This window comes from Peromyscus leucopus, chromosome 11, assembly GCF_004664715.2.
Source record: "Peromyscus leucopus breed LL Stock chromosome 11, UCI_PerLeu_2.1, whole genome shotgun sequence".
NCBI lineage: Eukaryota > Metazoa > Chordata > Mammalia > Rodentia > Cricetidae > Peromyscus > Peromyscus leucopus.
The window spans coordinates 43629377-43648572 of NC_051072.1; the positions used below are offsets into that span (position 1 = coordinate 43629377).

At 41.8% G+C, this 19196-nt stretch overlaps 1 protein-coding gene across 5 annotated transcripts in view; it reads left to right on the forward strand.

The window, feature by feature from the left end:
- Positions 1-19196, forward strand: part of LOC114703259 (regulator of G protein signaling 7 binding protein) — a 95136-nt gene that overhangs the window by 59041 nt on the left and 16899 nt on the right. For all 5 annotated transcript variants that reach the window (XM_037209449.1, XM_028884059.2, XM_028884065.2 and 2 more), the window contains exons 3-4: positions 6679-6809; positions 17626-17770. In XM_037209449.1, coding sequence (XP_037065344.1) covers positions 6679-6809; positions 17626-17770 — 276 coding nt within the window. The remainder of the gene's footprint in view (positions 1-6678; positions 6810-17625; positions 17771-19196) is intronic.

Below are 19196 nucleotides of genomic sequence, written 5' to 3' on the forward strand. Positions count from 1 at the left end.
TGATTCTCAACCTGTGGGTTGCAACCCACAGAGGGGTCACATATTTACATCAAGATTTATAACAGTAGCAAAATGACAGTTAGCAAGTAGCAACGAAAATCATTTTATGGTTGGGGGTCACCACAGCATGAAGAACTGTATTAAAGGGTCACAGCGTTAGGAAGGTTGAGGACCATTCTCTACAGAGTCACCGCATATTCCCAGTTCTCCCATTCTTACCATGATAGTAGCATTTAAGGTGAGTTAAAGATCAGGTACAATTCAATAGTAATATTTTATTTAGTAATATTTTATTTCAACATAAATATTGTAATGTCAGGAAAGTGATGGCTACTTGTTTTAAATATAGTTTTTATTTTTAAATGAAAAAGCACATGGTAATGCTACTCATTATTTACTTGTGAGCTCTCCAAAGCACCATGAAGAAATGGTCAAGATTCTGGTGAAAGGGGAGCAAAAAGCAACGGGAAGATGGAGTCTGGGCTGAGGTTGCACAGGGTGCCGCCCCTCTGAACCTCAGCGTTTTCCATAAAGGAATCCAAAGTTGCTTCCAAAAGACAGCAGCTCTACTGCACACTGAAGTCTCTTTTGCCTTTAAAAGTCAAGTCTCACTTCTGACTGACTTGCACTGCCTCAGGGTAGAGTTTGATCCAGGTTCTGTTCACTGTGGAGGAAGTCGCCGAGCCAGCCATATGTCCCCATGTAATAAAATGCTGTGAAGGAGAGGAAATATCGCAATTGCTCTTCCAAAGGCTCCTGGGAGCACCAAACTTGCAAAGACTCTATGAGGAAAATACAGGTTTCCGCCACACATACAAGTTCGTAAGAATTCTCAGGAGGAGGCTTGTGAACAAAAGGGAGAGAGATGATCTGACACTGGAAATGTTTCTTGTTTCTGGTCTCCTGCGTCAATGGATTTCTCTGTTTTATGGAGGCCTCCATTGTGTATAAAATGTCACTCGCTGGATAGTTGGTGTCTGGCATCTATTCTGTGTTTGTGAACATGGATAGACTCTATAATTACCTTCAAGAATTTGAAACCTAAAATAATTACTGGATCATACATATCTGTTAGCTCTTATAATTTGACTGACCAGATCTTTATGATTTAGACTTAGGGGACCATCTTGGGAAACCACCTTCACTAAGCTATGTGAAGACTAGGGTTTGAGTTGGTATAAAAATAAGGTATATCCATGAAGAGAAATCCATCTGTGAGGAACCACCAGGGATATGTGGAGAGATATCAAGAAAAGCATTCTCCTTACTTAAGTCATTAATTCCTTCTCCCCACTATTCAGAAAATAAAACAAGGAATCTTGTCCCCTTCTCTCATCCCACTCAATTTCCTGAGACTTTCCCTGCTATTTACCTTAATAACCCAAACCAGAATGAATTCCAAAAAGACAGACTGGCATATATCTGCTATGGTGGAGGTTCTGCTTTCCAGTTATGCCAGGTGATTCCTCAAGTGTCTACTTATTTGTCCTCACTAAAATCTGTGACACACTGAGGAGTTGTCACTGGGTCGTCTTCTCGCCTCAGTCTAATGGCACATTTATTATACCACAGCCCATTATGGGAACTGCATGTAAATAAAGACGATTATGTAACAGACTAAGGAATACGGTTAAGTAAACATAACCTTGATGTTAGATGGACGGCAGCCAACTTCTGACTGCACTTCACATTCTTTACTTCTTTTCCCACGCATAGTCTCATTGGATCCTTGCAGTGACCTTGAATTGCTTCCTATCCTTGTTCCTCTAGTTCACAGTGGAGGTGTCAGTCTCAAAGAAATTAGAGTGATTTTCCTCAGATCACAATTCTACATGGCAAAGGTATGTGCCGATCTACACCTTCTGACTCCAAACTCTCTCTCTTGTGTTTGTCTTTGTGCCTTCAGTCCCACGTGCAAATCATGACATTACATACACCGCCCAAACAACAAACCTTTTGCTTGTTTCTCAAAAGTTATTAGCAATTGCAGAGACCACCAATGTCTGGTAACTTTGGCAAAAAAAAGCAGATAAATTCCTTGCCAAGATGTGTCCTCTTCCAATGCCCAGTGGAACTCCTGAGTTTGACCTGAACAACTATGAAGCTTTCCACTTGTTTGGCTCTGTTTAGACCATGTGACTATTTGGGGGCAAGAAAATCTTCAGCAGAGTAAATACCCAGCCACCAGCGAAAGCCCACAATTAACATTTTATTCTGTATTCATTTGCTTTATTACACACCCATCTGTCCGTTCATCCTTCTTCCCAGACAACAATTCATACCACTTTTCTGAAATTGCAGCTCTCAGTCAACTTTACCCCTAAATAAGACGACACACATTTCAGGAGCTACCCAGCTCAATGTGAAATTAAAGGATGCATACAACAAATACACAAATATTAAGTGGGCCATTCAGCGGGTTTTGTCCAATGTGACCATCATCTCACTCAGACTATAGGTGTGGAGTCTCAGTCTGCTCTAGACTGCCCTCCCTTCTTAGACCATCATCCACCATTTTAAGATATCTCACCATCTCTTTTTTTCTCATTTGCTACACCTTCAGGTGAATGGAGACTTATCTTGCTTTTCCATGCGAGGATTTTCTGTGAAGATAATGTTTCTAAGATATGTTCATGTTGTTTTGAGCACAAGGAGTTAGCTATTTTTAATTGTCGGGTATAATGATATCTTTTAGGAATATACTAATTTCTTTAACCATTTTCCTGTTGGTAGAAAATTAGGCCATTTCCAGTTTGGGGGTCTTCCAAATAAATCCTACAAGTACTTTTGTATGGATCTATCTGTGAATGTTTTTACCGGTCTTGGGCAAATACTTAGGAACTGCCATGTCCTAGGATAAATGTTTATTTAGTTTTAAAAGAAATTGTGGGGGAGTTTTCTCCAAAGTACTTGAGCCATTCTAACTCCCACCAACAATAGACCAGAGTTTCTGTTGCCTTGCTGTTTCTCACCAACTTTGGAGTTATCAGAACGTGGTTTTTTTTTTTGTTTTTGTTTTTGTTTTTTTTAATTTTAGTCATCCCAGCAGATTTTTCACCATATTACTTTTATTTATAAGGCAAGGATCTTCAGCAGTTGAGAGTTTCCATTTTCAAAAGATGCCTTGAGTGGTGTCTGCTTTCAAGTCTTCCTGGGACTGGAACACTCAAGTCTTCTTCAGTGAACTTGTGAGTCAAATGAAAGCAGGTTTATAATTTAGTGTCTATTTTAGATGGTTCTGGGCTTCACTTGAGTTCCAAAATTTGAGTTCTTGATATTTTGTTGCAACTAAATATTAGGGACTTTTTTTTTTTATAGCATCCAGGCTTTCAGATTAATCACAATCATCAGTTTGGTTCTTGACTTAAACTCAGTAAAAGAAAAAAAAATCACAATATATCCATTAACTCCTAAACTTCCTTTGGATGAATTAAGTAAGCATCACCAAGGGGTGCCTTTCCTGACCTAAACTTTGATAGGAAGTGAGTCATTTGGAGTAAGCACAGTAAGATTTGAAAAGTTGTCACCAAGGTAAATTGCTTCCAGCTCATGCAGAGGCCACGGTTTTTAGTTTAATGTCAACGCTTCTTTAGGTCTTGTAATTTATCCTTAATAATTTTTAAGGATATTAACAGGTTTTTTTGAGTTTTTAATTGTTTTGTTGGGATATTTTTATTTTTATTTATTTATATTCAACTTCTATTTGTTATGAAAAATAACCTGAGTGTATTCCATGCTTCTCATGAAATGAGATGTCCTGGTGCTTGCCTGTCAGGGAGGCAGAAGCAGAAGGGTAAGGAGTTCAAAACCAGCTTTAGCTACAGAGAGTCTGAGGCAAGCCTGGGCTACATAAGATCCTGTTTAGTTGTTGAAGCAGTATTTAATTTGCTATTTGTAACACTAGTCACATTCTAACAACTGGACAATGTGACTTTTTGTGCACTTTCAGGAGGAGCAATACGCTTAAGGGCTCTGAAATGGAAGGAATAAATCGCTCATGTGCAGAGGCTAATGCACTCTGCTCTGGGCAGTGCAAAACACAAACACAAGCGAAGCCTTAGCTTTTCAAACTCTGCTCTTTAGGACGCTCCCTTCTTCTCTATGCTTCAGTTTGTGAGTTATGAAAGGATAATATGTGAGAATTTGTAGACTTTTTATCCAGGAAATTCATAGTGCAGCTTTAGCATCGGTTAATTTTAACAGGCATATTGTTTTTCTGCCACGCTTGCTCAGCCTCTTCCCATAATATTTGTGAGGGGCACAAAGACGCCAGTTCCTAGAAAGCCTCCATGAGTTTGAGACACTGGCAGGTGACCCCCTTGGAAACAATTTGAATTAAACATCTCAGTCTCTGTTCTGACCTGCCTTTCCCAAGAGCATAATGCATTGCTTTTCTTTTTTCTTTTTTTGGTTTTTCGAGGCAGGGTTTCTCTGTGTAGCTTTGTGCCTTTTCCTGGAGCTCACTTGGTAGCCCAGGCTGGCCTCGAACTCACAAGGATCCACCTGCCTCTGCCTCCTGAGTGCTCCGGGGCGGCACCGCCGCCGCCGCCGCCGCCGCCGCCGCTGCCGCCGCCCCCCCCCCCCCCCCCCCCCACTACTACTACTACCCGGCGCATTGCTTTTCTTTCTAGTTGCAAAATAATTAAATATGCTGGCTCAAAGGATATGTAATATAGTAGTGTTTCGGGAACTAAGCCCCCTAGGCATATATTTTTCTCCTTTAAATATAAGAAGACCCTACGGCTTGGAATGACACTGTGTTAACCAGTTGTCTCACTCATAAAATGTGCAGAACATGTGACAGATTTCCTCTAAGGTTTGTTTCTTTTCCTCATTTCCTTTCATCTGCCTATGAGGCACCAGGACCGATGTCATAAATAGATGAAAATAGGGAACTGTGATTGAGACGGTTAAACAGCACAAAAAAGATCCCTTTGCCTTTGAATGTTTTCCTTCTGGGTTACGTTTGGAATATGACGTTGCCTCAGATTTTTCTCTGCAAAGCAGTGTGTTAACAGATAACACACCAGAATCACAGGATTTTTTTTTTCTTTTATTTGAGAAACTGTTAATTGCAGTATTCCTTCAGAGTCTAGCAGCACCATTAAGAAATGGGACACAGTCAGAGAAATTTCTAAAGACTAAGGGTGATATAAAAGTGTGTGTGTGTGTGTGTGTGTGTGTGTGTGTGTGTGTGTGTGTGTGTGTGTGTGTGTATTTGGAGGTAATGGAGTCATGTGGGGTGGGGGAAACTTCTGGCAATTTGAAGGTGGAAGATGCCTGAGGTTTTCATGGGACATTTCTCCTGCTCCAGACACAGTCTAAGGCTGGCTCCACGTGAGGCAAATGACATGGAAGTAAGATAGTGTTTTAACTTCCAGATAAAGCCAAATTCTGCACAGCAGTTCTGGGATACACTTTGTTCTATTTGACCCCGAAAGACCCAGGATAACTGTGCAGGCGTCACGGTATGGAGGCTGAGAATTTTGCATTTTTCTGAGTTATATAAGCCATATGGTTAGATAAACTCTTGTTCATCAACGAAATAAGGATTGAAAATGAAAACTAATTTTCACTGTCAAGTTCTTGGTACATAGGTTTTGTTTGCTTGTTTGTTTTTTTTTTAAACTGTAATTCCAGAACTTAAAAACAAAGTGAACATTTTAAAAAAAAAATCTGATCAAATACCCCCAAAATTTGCTACTGGCCCACTTTATAATGAAAATAAATCTAAATGCTGCAGTGTTTAATCAGATTTCATTCCATTTTAAATGAGTGGAGACAGAAATCAAGAGAACTCATTAGGATATTTAACAGAACTCACCTTCAGACTTTCTTTAACCTCAAATCAATCTGTAAACTTATCCCTTTCATTTACATCACTCAATATATGCAATTCTTGTTGTGGGTGAAGTAGTATCATTTTATCGACAAATGAATCCTCTCCTTCAAAAACCCAAAACTCCATGTTCTATCATATTTACATATTAATTTAAAAAGAAAACCTCCAGGACTTTAGGTTATAATTTCAAACATAAATTCAGCATTTGTGCAGAAGTAGATTGCCCAGCATAGCTATTATAACTTTATTACTTTTCTCTTTTATCATAAAATATTTATTTTATCATTAAAAACATTTGGGTTTTCATAAATTAGGCATGGCAAACAATAAAAGAATATATCTTAGATTAAGACAAAAAAAAACCTGTATAAAAATAATTTGAAAACTGGCTCTCTAATCATATTAGGCTGGGGCCCTGATATTAGAGATGTCTTCTAAACGTTAATTGAATGGACCGTGTTAGTCTGTCTAGAAGCAGGGGTTTTCGATCTCTTTGTAGCTAGGAGATTATTACGCTTTAAGTGTATTTTGGAAATTTCTTCCTACGGCTAAATTGAAAATGTCTGATATTCTCAATTACTTCAAGCGTTTATGATTCTAAGCTCCCAGCAGAAGCCGCTGCCAAGGCGAGGAGGGTGAGAGCAGTTACTCAGAAGGACACTTATGTAAGAACCATCAGGGTGGTTGCCGGCTTGAAAGCAGGAAACTCTGCATTTCAGACTCTAGGTTAGAGGAATCTTTATTGAGCCTGGCCTCCTCTCAGATGAGCTGAGACAAATGGCTGATGACTGAATCCTGAGACTGTCCACAGCTTTGCTCTTTCATTCTTGCTGCAGCCCGGAAGATGGCGAGATCCATCCCGAAATCTGCCGGCTTTACATCCAGCTGCAATGTTGCCTAGAGATGTACACAACGGAGATGCTGAAATCCATTTGTCTGCTGGGGTCTCTTCAGTTTCATCGGAAAGGTACACACACGCAATAGGATGCCAGAAGCGCAGAGAAGTAGAGAACAAAACGGGCCTTTCACCTAGTGTCCATGCACAGGCCCAGGCACACAAGCAGAAGGAATTTAAATGCTCGAAAACTGCAGGATACATGAATTAATAAAAAGCCCACATCACTGCCGTCTAAATGCATCAGGACTGAAACCATGTGCAGAGGAACTGTCCTTAAATGTATTATTTCACTGCTTGTGAATGTGACTTTCATTAGAATCCGCAAAGGCTGCAAAGACATACAAAGGTCTTAGTAGGTTAGTAAATGTTCTTCAAGAGCCTTGCTTCTCTAAATGAAATGTTGCAAAGAGGTAAATTGCTTATTGTGTCCCACTGACTTAAAAAACAGAAAAGAAAACTCAACAAATTGTATGGAGGCATAAGCAATAGTAAACTCATTCCCTGCCTTAAAGTATACAAGGAATGTAGTGACTTCAGCAACGGAAGTAGCTGGTAGCTGTGGCTTCAGCAAGGTCTGATGATATTATGATCCCCGTTCTAAGTGAGGCTCTGTCATTGAGATGTCAACTTTCCTCTCAAACTGCCCTTCACCCACATTAGGAAACTGACTACCACGGCCCTGGCCATTGGCTGTATATATCATTTGACTCATAAAGAAGGGGAAACTTCTCCCAATTATAAAACAAAAGATCCAGGCTTCATTCTAACTGAAACAACTTCTTTCTTGAGTCATGGAGGGCTCTGATTGTCTTACGCAGTTAAGGTCTGTCCATGAAGCTAGGAGTGGACTCCGCTCCATCCAACCAGTGCTATACCTAACATGATCGGCAGAGGTAGGGATGGAAGACTCCTCAGATCCCATTAACCACGTAGTTGACTTACAGTTTCTTTTTAGTTCATCAAAGAACTCCTTGGAAACCTCCTGAGCATGAACTTTCTGTGCTTTAGGCCAGAAAAAAAAAATGGGAGCTGGAGATACATAGAATGTAATGGGGGCCTGTGGTTTAAATTTAAAGATAAGCAAGTTCAGTAAGCTGCTGGGGGGAGGAGAGGCTTTGGACGACAAGCAGTTAAAGACTTGAAATCAAATGAGTATTGTCACTTGGTGACAACAAAATGATGTGATAATATAGCAGTAAACATCAAATTTTGCATATGCATATATGTGTATGCGTACACATATCTTCCAGAGCTAAAAGCAGGAGTTTTGCTACCTTGTCCCAAAGACAGGATAATAGTCTCTCAATACATGAGTATTATTTCTTTTCCTTCATCTTCCTAAAGGCTGATCCTTCAAGGATTACCATCTTCATGGCTGTGGTTAATAAGAGAAAGTAGGTTTAGAACGATCATCCTCATGACATTCCTGATCCCTTATCTAAAAAGTGAGTGTTCGGATACATGGCAATCAAACAGGAGACACCCTCACATACACACATGCAGGGCAACGCATTCTTTGCATTATTTGGGTAGGTTGGTGTCTTAGCCTCTGTCCTATTGATATGAAGAGACACCATGACAAAGGCAGCTCTTTTAAAGGAAGTATTTAACCTGGAGCTTGTTTACAGTTTTAGAGGTCTAGTCCATTATCATGGTGGAGAGCATGACCGCAGGCATGGCAGGCGTGGTGCCGGAGAAGTAGTTGAGACTGCGGCCGACTCTGTCTTACCAGGCCTTCTCATGGAGATGTGGATGGAGAAGTGAGGATAGACCTGAGGCCATGAGGTAGAGACTGGAGTAAAGATGCCTACAAATTCCAGATGCAGTGGGAGAAGTCACAGGAAAACTATCAAGAGGCAATTCTTCTTTCCCAGGACTGATACATATACGTAGCATTTTACATATAATTAAATATATGTGTCCCATATCAGCAGAAAGGGACCGTTTCTACATCTAACTCTGAGAGTTCAGATGACAGATGACTTTTCCAAGACATTATGTTGTTTATCCAAACAGTGGTACCTCTATTGTACCTTCAGTCTAAGAATGATCTAGACAGAGAACATCCACCAAGAATCTCTTTTTTTAATATTTTGAAAAATAATCTACTGATTTGTATTTTATGTGCTTTGGTGTTTTGCCTCTATGCATGTCTGTGTGAGGTGCTGTATACCCTGGAATTGGAATTTCAGGCAGTCCTGAGCTCCCACGTGGGTGCTGGAAATTGAACTCAGGTCCTCCAGGAAGAGCAGCCAGTGCTCTTAACTGCTGAGCCATCTCTCCAACCTCCCCATAAGCATCTTTATCCCCACCTCATTGCCCTCCTCCACTTAACTCCTCCTCCTTTCCAGTACTGGGTGTTGAACCCAGGGCTTTTGCATACTATGCAAATGCTCTGCCACTGAGTTTACATTCCCGGGCCCCACTAATATGGTACCTTAACTTATAGCCTCTCCTCTCCACCCTACCTTCATCTCTTTCAGAAGTCAGGTAGTCCCCAGAGGCTCCCGAGGTTTGTAATACTCATGCTGACTTCCTGCTTCGAACCTCTACCAGATTTGTTTCTTTTAATGTTATAAGAAAAGCTGATGTTTTACTAATGTTTAGGAGAGCACCTCTCTTTTCCCTCTGGGTAGATGCCCATGGTTGACCACTGCTCTCCTCTTCAGCTTTTCATTTCCACCAAGGAAAGGAAGCAGCATTGTAATTGAGCTTCAAAACAGCTTTATATCAACGCCTCCCTGTCAATGTTGGGCTGGGATTAAATACTGAAACTGAACTGCTTCATAGACATCTGAACACGTAGTTTGTTCTTATGTCTGTGCACCTCCTCAGCTCTACTAGAAGCTCATATGCTATTTTACATCTCACTTAGTTTTCCTATTGTATTGTGTAGTCAGAGCACACATTTACTTTTTAGAGAGAAAGGGCATACAAGGTCACTTCAGGAATTGAGAATACGGCTTTTTTTTTTTTTCTGGGAAAGTATGTCCCAAATAATTTTAGCACTCCCACAGTGAGCTTGTATTTAATAATGAAGATTGTCCTCTTCCAATTAATCAAATTCTGTATCCTTGGTCACAACAGCATTTTAAATGATTTTCTTGCATATTCTTTGCTCTGTGTATAGAAATTTTTGCTATCTCATATGTCTGATTGGCACAAGGCATTTGGAAATGTTATATGCTTTGCAAGATCATGTTTTTGCCAAAGAAATGAAGAAAAATATTCCTAAAATGATTTTCCTTTTTCATAGCCAACAAAATTAAAGTAAATTACAGCTATGTGAGGTAAAAAAAACCTACATTTAATAAACATTATTGGGTTATATCAGGTAGAGTGTAGCTCTGAAAAGCTGTGTTTCTATAGGATGATGACAGATGGGAATAATTTTAGTCATTTTGTAGTTTGATATTCTAACACTTTTAAGTTGTAAATTGGAGTACTGCTTCCTATAATCTCATTTCTGTGTTTATAGTGAAAAATATTTGTTCTCATCTCTTCACACCTAGTTAGGTAAGAAATCTGTTCCCATTACTGCTTGCATGCATTATGTTGACCGCTAATGCCTGCTTCCTGCCATGGGATGAAGTGAGCTCACAGATTTCATTCATTCGGCTGGGCTGGCAGAAAATGGAGGTGGGCTGCTAAGGGAACTGGAAAATCCTGCTTTTTCGACCACTCTTTTCTTCTCACGTTCTCTTCCCCACTCAGTCAGTTACGAGACCTTGCCCATCCTAAAAAAAAAAAAAAAAAAAAAAGCTCCTTTTTAAGTGAATTTGCCTTTTCCACCCTTTTCCTTGTCTCATGTTGCTCTCATGTTGCCCTCCCTGGCTCTACTTACCTCTCAGCCACAGCTTACAGAAAAAGTGCCCCCCCCCAGTCATTTGAGGGCAAGAGACACACCCCAACCCCATCTTTCTGGGATAAGATGGATTCTTCCACTGAAATGTACTGCCATGGTAAATTCAGATTTAAAAATGTGTAGAGATGTGATCACCAAAAGGAAAAAGAGGGAAATGTTAAAAATTGACAAATATTCCTACAAAAGTGGATTGGGAGCCTGGGAATTGATAACTCAAGATGTACTGATGGGAATTCATGGTCCAGGTGCAGTGAAATACTGGATGAACCCAAGACAAAAATGGGTTACAGGCAGGAGAGAGCCCCGTCTATTCAGAATCATGCTGAGTAATGTAAAGGAAATGATCCACACAAATGAAAGAAACAAGAAAAAAAAGACAAAAATAGAATTTAGCCACAAGTAAGTACTTTATTTTCCAGTGTGAGAAGGAGCAATTGATACTAAAATAGAACAGCGAGTTAGAAGAAATGAAGCAAAATAAACCCTAAAATAGAAACTATGATTGAAACTCGAAGAGAAAACATGAATTCATTCTTTAAGCAAATGCTCATTGTTCATCCATCATATGTGAGGTAGCCCTCTGGGTGCTGGAAGGCTTCAGTGACAGGACTGCAATGGCCCTGTGCTCAAGGAGTATGTGGTCTAGAGGGAGGAAAGGGGAGACAAGATGAGGTCAGAGGAAGAAAGGGGAAGGGAGGGAGGGAGGGAGGGGGAGGGAGGGTAAGGGAGGGAGGGAGGGAGGGAGGGAGGGAGAAAAAAGGAAGGGAGGAATGAGGCAAAGCATAGACAATCAAATTTTCCAAAGCTCCCAAATAGCAGATAATTGAAATTGAATAGACAATGCAACAGACTTAGATGGAATGGCTACTTCAGAGGGGGGTAATCAAAGTCCTCTGCGGACATATCCTTGAATCTGACCTGAATAGCAGAAAAGAAACAATTTCACCACAAACACAAAAGACCTTCCACCAAGAAGCTTGTCCTTCCTAAAGAACATACACATAGCCAGATTCTATAATCCTAAGGGTGACCTAAAAACATCTATTAACTCTATCTCTGTGTCTGTCTACACCATAGGGCTGGACTTTATGTAATAAGATGCTGTACAGCTTGACCCTGACGCCCGTTATGGAAGAGTTGCAATTTAGTTAGTTTCATGGGAAATGCATCTTGCACACTGCTCTGCCCTGTTACATGCTCCAGGTAGAGCAAAGCCTCACTCACACAACATGTGTCTTCAATTATTTTCCCTCCCATGTTCTAAGGGAACCTGGTCCTTCTGCTTTCTCAGACAGCTACATGGGGCCCAGCATGAGAGCTGCGACTCCAGGGTCACTACTGGCCCTGTAGTGCTACAGGAAGACAGAAAAGGATAGTGAACATTGAAGTGGGCGAGTTAGTGCCTCATCACTTCTGGGCTGGAAATTATTTCCACATTCTATGGCAATAGAGGAGCCCCGTGTATAGTATACTCATTATCCTCTACCACATGCTTTGTGGTACAATGAATATCTTCTTATCATGTAGAAAAGCCTTGAAACTATTTTTATCATAAATAAACAACTTATGGAATTAGTAGGAATGATTTCCATCTAAAGCACATACTTTCTAAAGCGTGAGAGGGTGCAGGTAGGTTACTTAACATAGACCCTGCGCTTCTTTGATTTTTTGCACAGTGCAGAGTCAGAAAAGCTGAGCCACATGAGTGTGAGAGTCGCCCTAAGTAGGCAGCTGTGTATGTGATGTACGCCTTGTCCATCCTGCTCTTCTCAGTCAGTCAGTACAAAAGCTGACCTGAGAGTCTCTTCTATGAGGACTGTCCCAACAGATGATGTGTCAGGAGCACATAGGACGTAGGAAACTTGCCCCCTGCCATCAAAGAAATGACAGGGGCAGTGATGCAGAATGAGCTTAGGGAAGAATGACTTGTTTTGATTCCTGCACAGAAGTACCTACATGGATAACATGGACTTGACGGACCATGGAGGCCCAACTAAGGCCCTACAAGGAGACCCTGTCAGTGACTGAATCTCCCATTGTCACTGGGTGACTGAAGAAAGGGGAAAAACAAGAATGGAAGACAAAGGGGAAGGAAGGGGAGAATATATGAAAAATACAAGTAGGGACAAAGGACTGTAATGCTAAGAGAAGAGAAGAGCTCTCTAGAGGCGGGTGCGACCAAAGGATCCCCACCCAGCCTTTTAGCCAATGCCTGGGACTTGTGAGGTTGGAGGCCTCTGTGGCTCTCCTGAGATGCTTCATACCTGGTGTGGCTTCTTCCTCCTGAGAGACTTACCACTTGTATAAGGAGTGTGAGAATATCCAGCCTTCCTTTCCATGGTTGGTTTCCCTTGACTTTCCCTCAAACATGCCTCTTATATTATCCATAAACAGGCTAAAAATACATATGAATCCCCAAGGAGCCGAAAGCAAAGGCTTTGCACAACCCGCAGGGACGTGGCCAAAACTTCAGTGGCCTAGTTGCCAACAGTGATCTTAGCACGATTTCAAGGTACTCTGCAGGCTCTCATCCTCATCTCTATCCCCCTCCCCCAAGCAAATATTTGTTCACTGAGGCCTGAAATTGATTTTCAGGGGACAGAACTTTTCATTTCATAATAGGAAATGATTTTGGATGCACAGTCACTCTCTTAGGCAAAGCAAAATACGGCTTTAAAGTCACCATTTGGAAGCCTGCTGATCCCTTTCCCAAGAGCAAGGCAGGGTGCCCAAGCTGGTATTAGACAAGAGTCCATTCCAAGGACAGACAAGGCAGAGGAGGGAAGCTGGGAGCAAAGACCTCAAACTGATTACTGATACGGTGTGTAGGGCACCATCTTTTCTGCCAAGTCTTCCATGTAGCTCAAAAGAACATCTACAAAGTGACCCCGATAACTTCTCCAGTCTCACAGACCACCAGCAATATCCCATACTTGCCCCTGCACCTAACGCTGGCACACACAAAGTATCTTGAACAACTTTGTAGAATCCCAAGAGATCTGTCGTTTTTCTGGGTATCCTCCTGCCCGGGATAATATGGACCATTCTACCCAGCTCCACACCTGTCCCTTCCCCCTGGGCCATCTCTGAACTTTATTGGGGGGTCATAATTTAGATATGATTTCCTGAAGAAAGCTGCTCCTGAAACACTAAGTCTGAGCTGGTCCCTGTCTCTCAAGCATTCCCATGGTGCTGATGATCACACCTTACATAAGATTGTCATTTGTTACATGGTTTCCTGTCTGTTGTCCTCCGTAGACTTTGAAGGTCTTGAGTGTATCCCCATCATCTAATGCAGTGCCTGGAGCAAAGATTCCAGTAATGATTATTGGATACGTAGATTATTGGATTGTTTGCATTCTCCAGCCTATGTCAGCAGAAAGGGAATGTAACTAAAGAGGAAAACTTAACAGAAATGTTGACCTAAACTTATGGATATTCCCCTCTCTAGTTAAGAAAATATTTTTTTCATCAAAATAACAGAAAAGCATATTAGGAAAAGAATAAATCTGTATTAGTTTGTTGGGGTGGAGTAATTGCTTTATGAAATAATGTCATATCTCAATTGATGAGAACAGTAAGTGTATTCATTTATGGCATAGTCCAATGATGTCAGAGTTAGGGTGGAACATTCATCCAGCTTTCAGAAGGCGTAGGAGAGTCTATAGGAGGACGTTTAGAAAGGGTCTGAAAGAGTCCCTTGTTCCTAACTCTGTCACATGGCCCTTTCCAACTGTAAGGAAAAGAAGAAAGTAGAGGCTGGAAAACTCAGAACATCTGTAACTCTGAAAAACAAACAAGGAGTACCTAAGCAAACCAGAAAGTTTAGAGAATTTCTCCAAACAGACAAGCACTTGGGTGGGATTGAACTTGGTGAAATTTAGGAATAAGTGAACTGAGGAAACTGGGCAGAGAAGAAACTCAGGAAGAAACAAACAAACAAAATTCACATGGTAGAGAAATTCTAAAAAAAAAAGGAAATCAAATCCAGAAATACTTCAAACCCAGTCAAGAAACACAAACCACTGGAAGGGTGTCTAAAACTGTTGGAGTTAGCATTTGAAACTGCACTTAGAAAGTTGGGCTACCGCTGACTCCCAGCAGAAGCTACCAGTGTTGGTCTTGGGGACCAAACAGTATTCTGTGTAAAATAATGCTGGGCCTGCACAAGGACAAGCAATGACCAAAAATAGAAAGTGAATTCAGAATTATAGTCAGCACCAAGTTAAACTTCTTAGCATTTCTCGCTACAGCAGGAATTCCACCCTAGAAACGTGTGGCAGGAAATGCGTCACAGGAAACAAGCCTGACAGGGAGTCCAGGACAAATGGCCTTGGGATGGGAACGTCTCGCACCCATGAGAAGAGTTTCAAACACATGTTGTCCAGCCACACACCCTGCCCCTTCTTCACAATGACCAGGACACTGTTGGTAGAAGAATAGACAGAGATGCTCAAAGACATCTGAACAGACATCCAGGAATGACCAGATTTTCAAAGAAAAAAAAAAATCAACACTGCTAAAGGAAGACACCAAATGTATTGGAAGAAGAGCTATTAAGATGATGAAAAGTTTAAAATGTGTGTGATCATTATATGCAAAGGAAAGAATCATTATATTCATGAGTCCGCCATATTCATAAAACAGTAATTATCTATACCAAGTTGGAACAGTGTGAGGCAGGCTCTCTTACTGAACCTGGACCTTGAAGCACTGTCCCTAGAGATGTAGAAGGTAACTGTCCTACCTACCTATGACCTTGAAGTACCTGCCCCTGGGGCATGGTTTGGGGCTACCCTTAAGACTTGAGATGAACATGCATTTCTCTCTTCTCTCCCTTGTGGTCTTGGATGCTGAGACAGGCCAGGCAAAAGAACAGTGCGGGACTGTAACTTCGCAGCCATGCCTGCCAATTGCCCGGGTGCTGGGGATTTGAACTCAGGTCTTTGCGTTACGCAGCACAGTCTCTTTCCCACTGAGCCACCTTCCATCCATAATATCCTAGTTCATCAGGGAATATATACTAAAGTATTTAGGACCCTGTGAAGTAAGGCCTGCAACTCATATTTAAATGGTTCATCACAAAAATATATGTAAAAATTCATATGTCATTTTAGATATCAACTTATATGACTTATATGCATTTTTTCAAAATAAAGGGTGAATCCTAATCAAGTGCCAGGAAGAGTTAACATGAAGGAGTTCACACAGAGAGACATATTTAGAAGGCATTTTCAGATTCAAAAGTTGAAAGATTATACCCTAAAACTTTTCAGAGATCCATAAATAGACGACATACAAAAGCATCTCTGGATATAAATAGAAGATGAGAGAACAATGCCATCCAGCATCTCGGAGAAACTTAGTTTGAGCATGAATTTCTGTGCGTAGCCAATAGAATGTAGGTGCGAGCACAGTGGAAGAGGCGGGAGAATATGTATTTTGAGGTGCATAAAGGCTATTTTTCCACAGGTCCCCTCTGAAATTTTCAGGCAAAAGTACACTCCATACATGCCTTCCTGGTACCTAGCCTTCAAAGTTTAAAAAGCAGAGGTCTTTTCCTGGGAGTCCCCCTCGGCCCTCTCCCAAATCACCCAGCTCAAGTTCAAGTCCACAGATGAATTCTGCCCAGAGGTGGGTGGTGAATGGACACTTGGACCAGGAGACAAATGCAAATGGGTTTTTAGAGCCCATTGCCCTCTGACTGTGAAATGATGACTTACTAAATCATGTTCTTAACTGATTCCCACCCAACAGCGTACCCTAAGACTGTAAAGACCATTCTTCAGGCAAGCTTACATCCCCAAGGATCAATGTGCACAAAGCACACTGCCAAGGACCAGCACTTTCCACCAGACAACTTGTATTCATGCTCTGGCTGAGTTCTCCAAGTTTCTGCTGTGCTTTGAGGAAGGGGTCACAGGTCCCGCTTCAGGGTGTGCGCCTTTCTCCTTGTGTTTTTAACTTAGGAGACAGAGGAAGACAGGCAGAGTTGTTACCAGTTCCTACAGAAAAGATAGATTTTCTCCATGAGCAGCCATGCTCTTCACAGGTTTGAGGGTGTCGTTGTTGTTTTAAAGGATTGGTAAGACTGAGCAAAAAGGCAAGAAGTGAAGCTTCTATATCATACATGCTCAATGATAGCCAACAATTTCAATTTCTCTAGAATTACATCTGTGTACTAAAAGTAAAATTAAGTTAAAAAGTATAAAACACTAGAGATACCTTATCTCCAAGCAGCCTAATGTTGGACAGCAGCTTTGCCGTTATTGGTATAGCTTTTAATATTATTGTCTAACGGTGGCTCGTACCTGTAGGCTTAGCACTCAGCAAACTGAGGTCCAAGGATTGCCATGAGTTTGAGGCCAGCCTGGGCTACATAGTGTCAGTACATGCAAGGCTATCCAAGAAGACCTTGTCGAAAGGAGATCACAGGGCTGCATCATAGGGCTGGGTTTGCTTCCCATAGGCTGCTGTGTTAAAGGACACTGGAGAGGCAAGCAATTGAAAGGCTAGTCTGCCCTCTGCTGAAGCCTGACAAAGCCGGGGTCTGGGATCAGAGAGAACAGTGGGGAGCCTCCCACCCTCCCTGCTGAGTGTCACCTGCTCCTGACCCTGCTGCTCACTCTTGACTCTAAAACCAAAACCCGGCTTGTGTTCACAGGCTAAATCCATGCTCCCAAGGCAGGATTACCAAGTCACTCAAGCCAGGTTACAAAGCAACTTTTCATCAAAGGTCGGGCCCTAAATTTTGTTTTGACCTTTAGGTGGTGTTGACCTCAGCTATCAGTCCAGAATGTTGTAAGAGCATACTATAGACACACACAAACGTCATACACACACACACACACACACACACACACACACACACACACACACTTGCTTTATAACTCAGAGAGACATTAGGATTAATGAAGCACTTGACTCAAAGCATAGCCAGGCTTTGTAATGACATCTGAGTAAAGCAATTGCACTGCTCATGTCTTACCCACGTCTCCTTATCAAATCCCTTTTCCTTAGGGAAGGAAGCTAGTGGAGGAGCGAAGAGTTTGGACAACAAAAGTGAGGAGAATGCTGAAACACCTGCCCTGGAGGACTCCTCTTCCCCTCTAGAGAGCCAGCAGCAGTCCTGGCAGGTTTCCACAGACATCGAGAATACTGAAAGGTAAGTGGGACACTCCCCTGGACAGAAGCCGCCCCTCCTGCCGTCAGTGTTCTCAGGGGCCACTGGGAGTGAAGGGTTTTCTAGTCCAGGTCCGGGAGAAACAGGGCTCACTACCGCGTGAAGGAGCAGCTCGTCTGGCAGGAACCTGGAGTCTGCCTAACCTGCAGAGGGAAACCCGGGGAGAGGGCGAGGTGGGAGTTGGGTTTGTGTAACCATGACAAAATCACTGAGGAAACAACTCAAAGGTAGAAAGTCTTGTCTCGACTCTTGATTTCAGAGACTGTGGTCTAGGAGTAGCTGGCTCCATTGCACTTAAGCTTGAGACAATACGGGAGAGCTTAGAACAGAAGACACTACTCAGCTCATGGCAAACCGGAAGCAGAGAGAAAGAAGAAGGGGCTGGAGGCAAGATGTGCCCTTCAAAGACGTACCCGTGGTGATATAGGACCTACTTCCTCCAACTGTGCCCCACCTCCTAATGTGCCCTACCTCTCAATAATAATGTCAAATACTTTATCCATCAATGCACTGACCTGCCAATTAGGTCAGAGTCCTCGTGGTCCAACTACCTCTTAACAGGGCCTCTAGCTAGGGACCAATACATATAAACCTTTGGGACCATTTTATGATCAAATTGCAGTAAGTAGTCCATAACCTACAGGGGGACATGCAGGATCTACAGCAGTTTCAAGCTCCTAGACATCTGCCTACCTCCACCCAACACATCACATCTCCATTGTATATGAAAACAAGCGAGGGATGCACAGCTATAATCCCAATACTTGGGAGGCTCTGTCTCCAAAAGAAAAGGAAACAGTATATTTCTTAGAAGAGAAAAGAGAAGACCTATTTCCATCACAGTTCACCCAATGGCCAGTTCCTAAACCACCCTTTTGTTTGAGAGAAAAGAATCTAAATTACCCAAGGATACTTCCAATAGATTCTTAGGTTTTGGGTATTTGGAATGTCCTACTTCGCACTTTGACCAATTCACAGACTTTCACAGCCTCTTTTTCCTCTCCTGAAATACAGCTAATGAATGGCATGTTAGGAGTCAGAGTCAGTTAATGCATTGACCTACACAGCTTGCTGCTAAGGAGGGACTTTCTCTAGGAAGGAAAAATGCTATGGTGATTCTGTTTCATTGAGGAAATAATAATGATAAAAGAGCAAGGACTCATCCCATCAACATGTTGAATATACTATTCCATGAAGTAAAAGATGAGGTCCTGTGTAGCCTTCACAGTAATGCCTATGCCCTTTGCTATGAACGTCCCTAGAGCTGGCACAAAGCAGCTCAATGAACGGGATGATTCTACTCCATGTTCCTCTCTGTGTATGAGTCACTGACAAGATAATGAACATTTTATTTTTTTTTATTTTTAGAAATGGAACACACAATGGCATTTATAGCCATTGTGGTTCC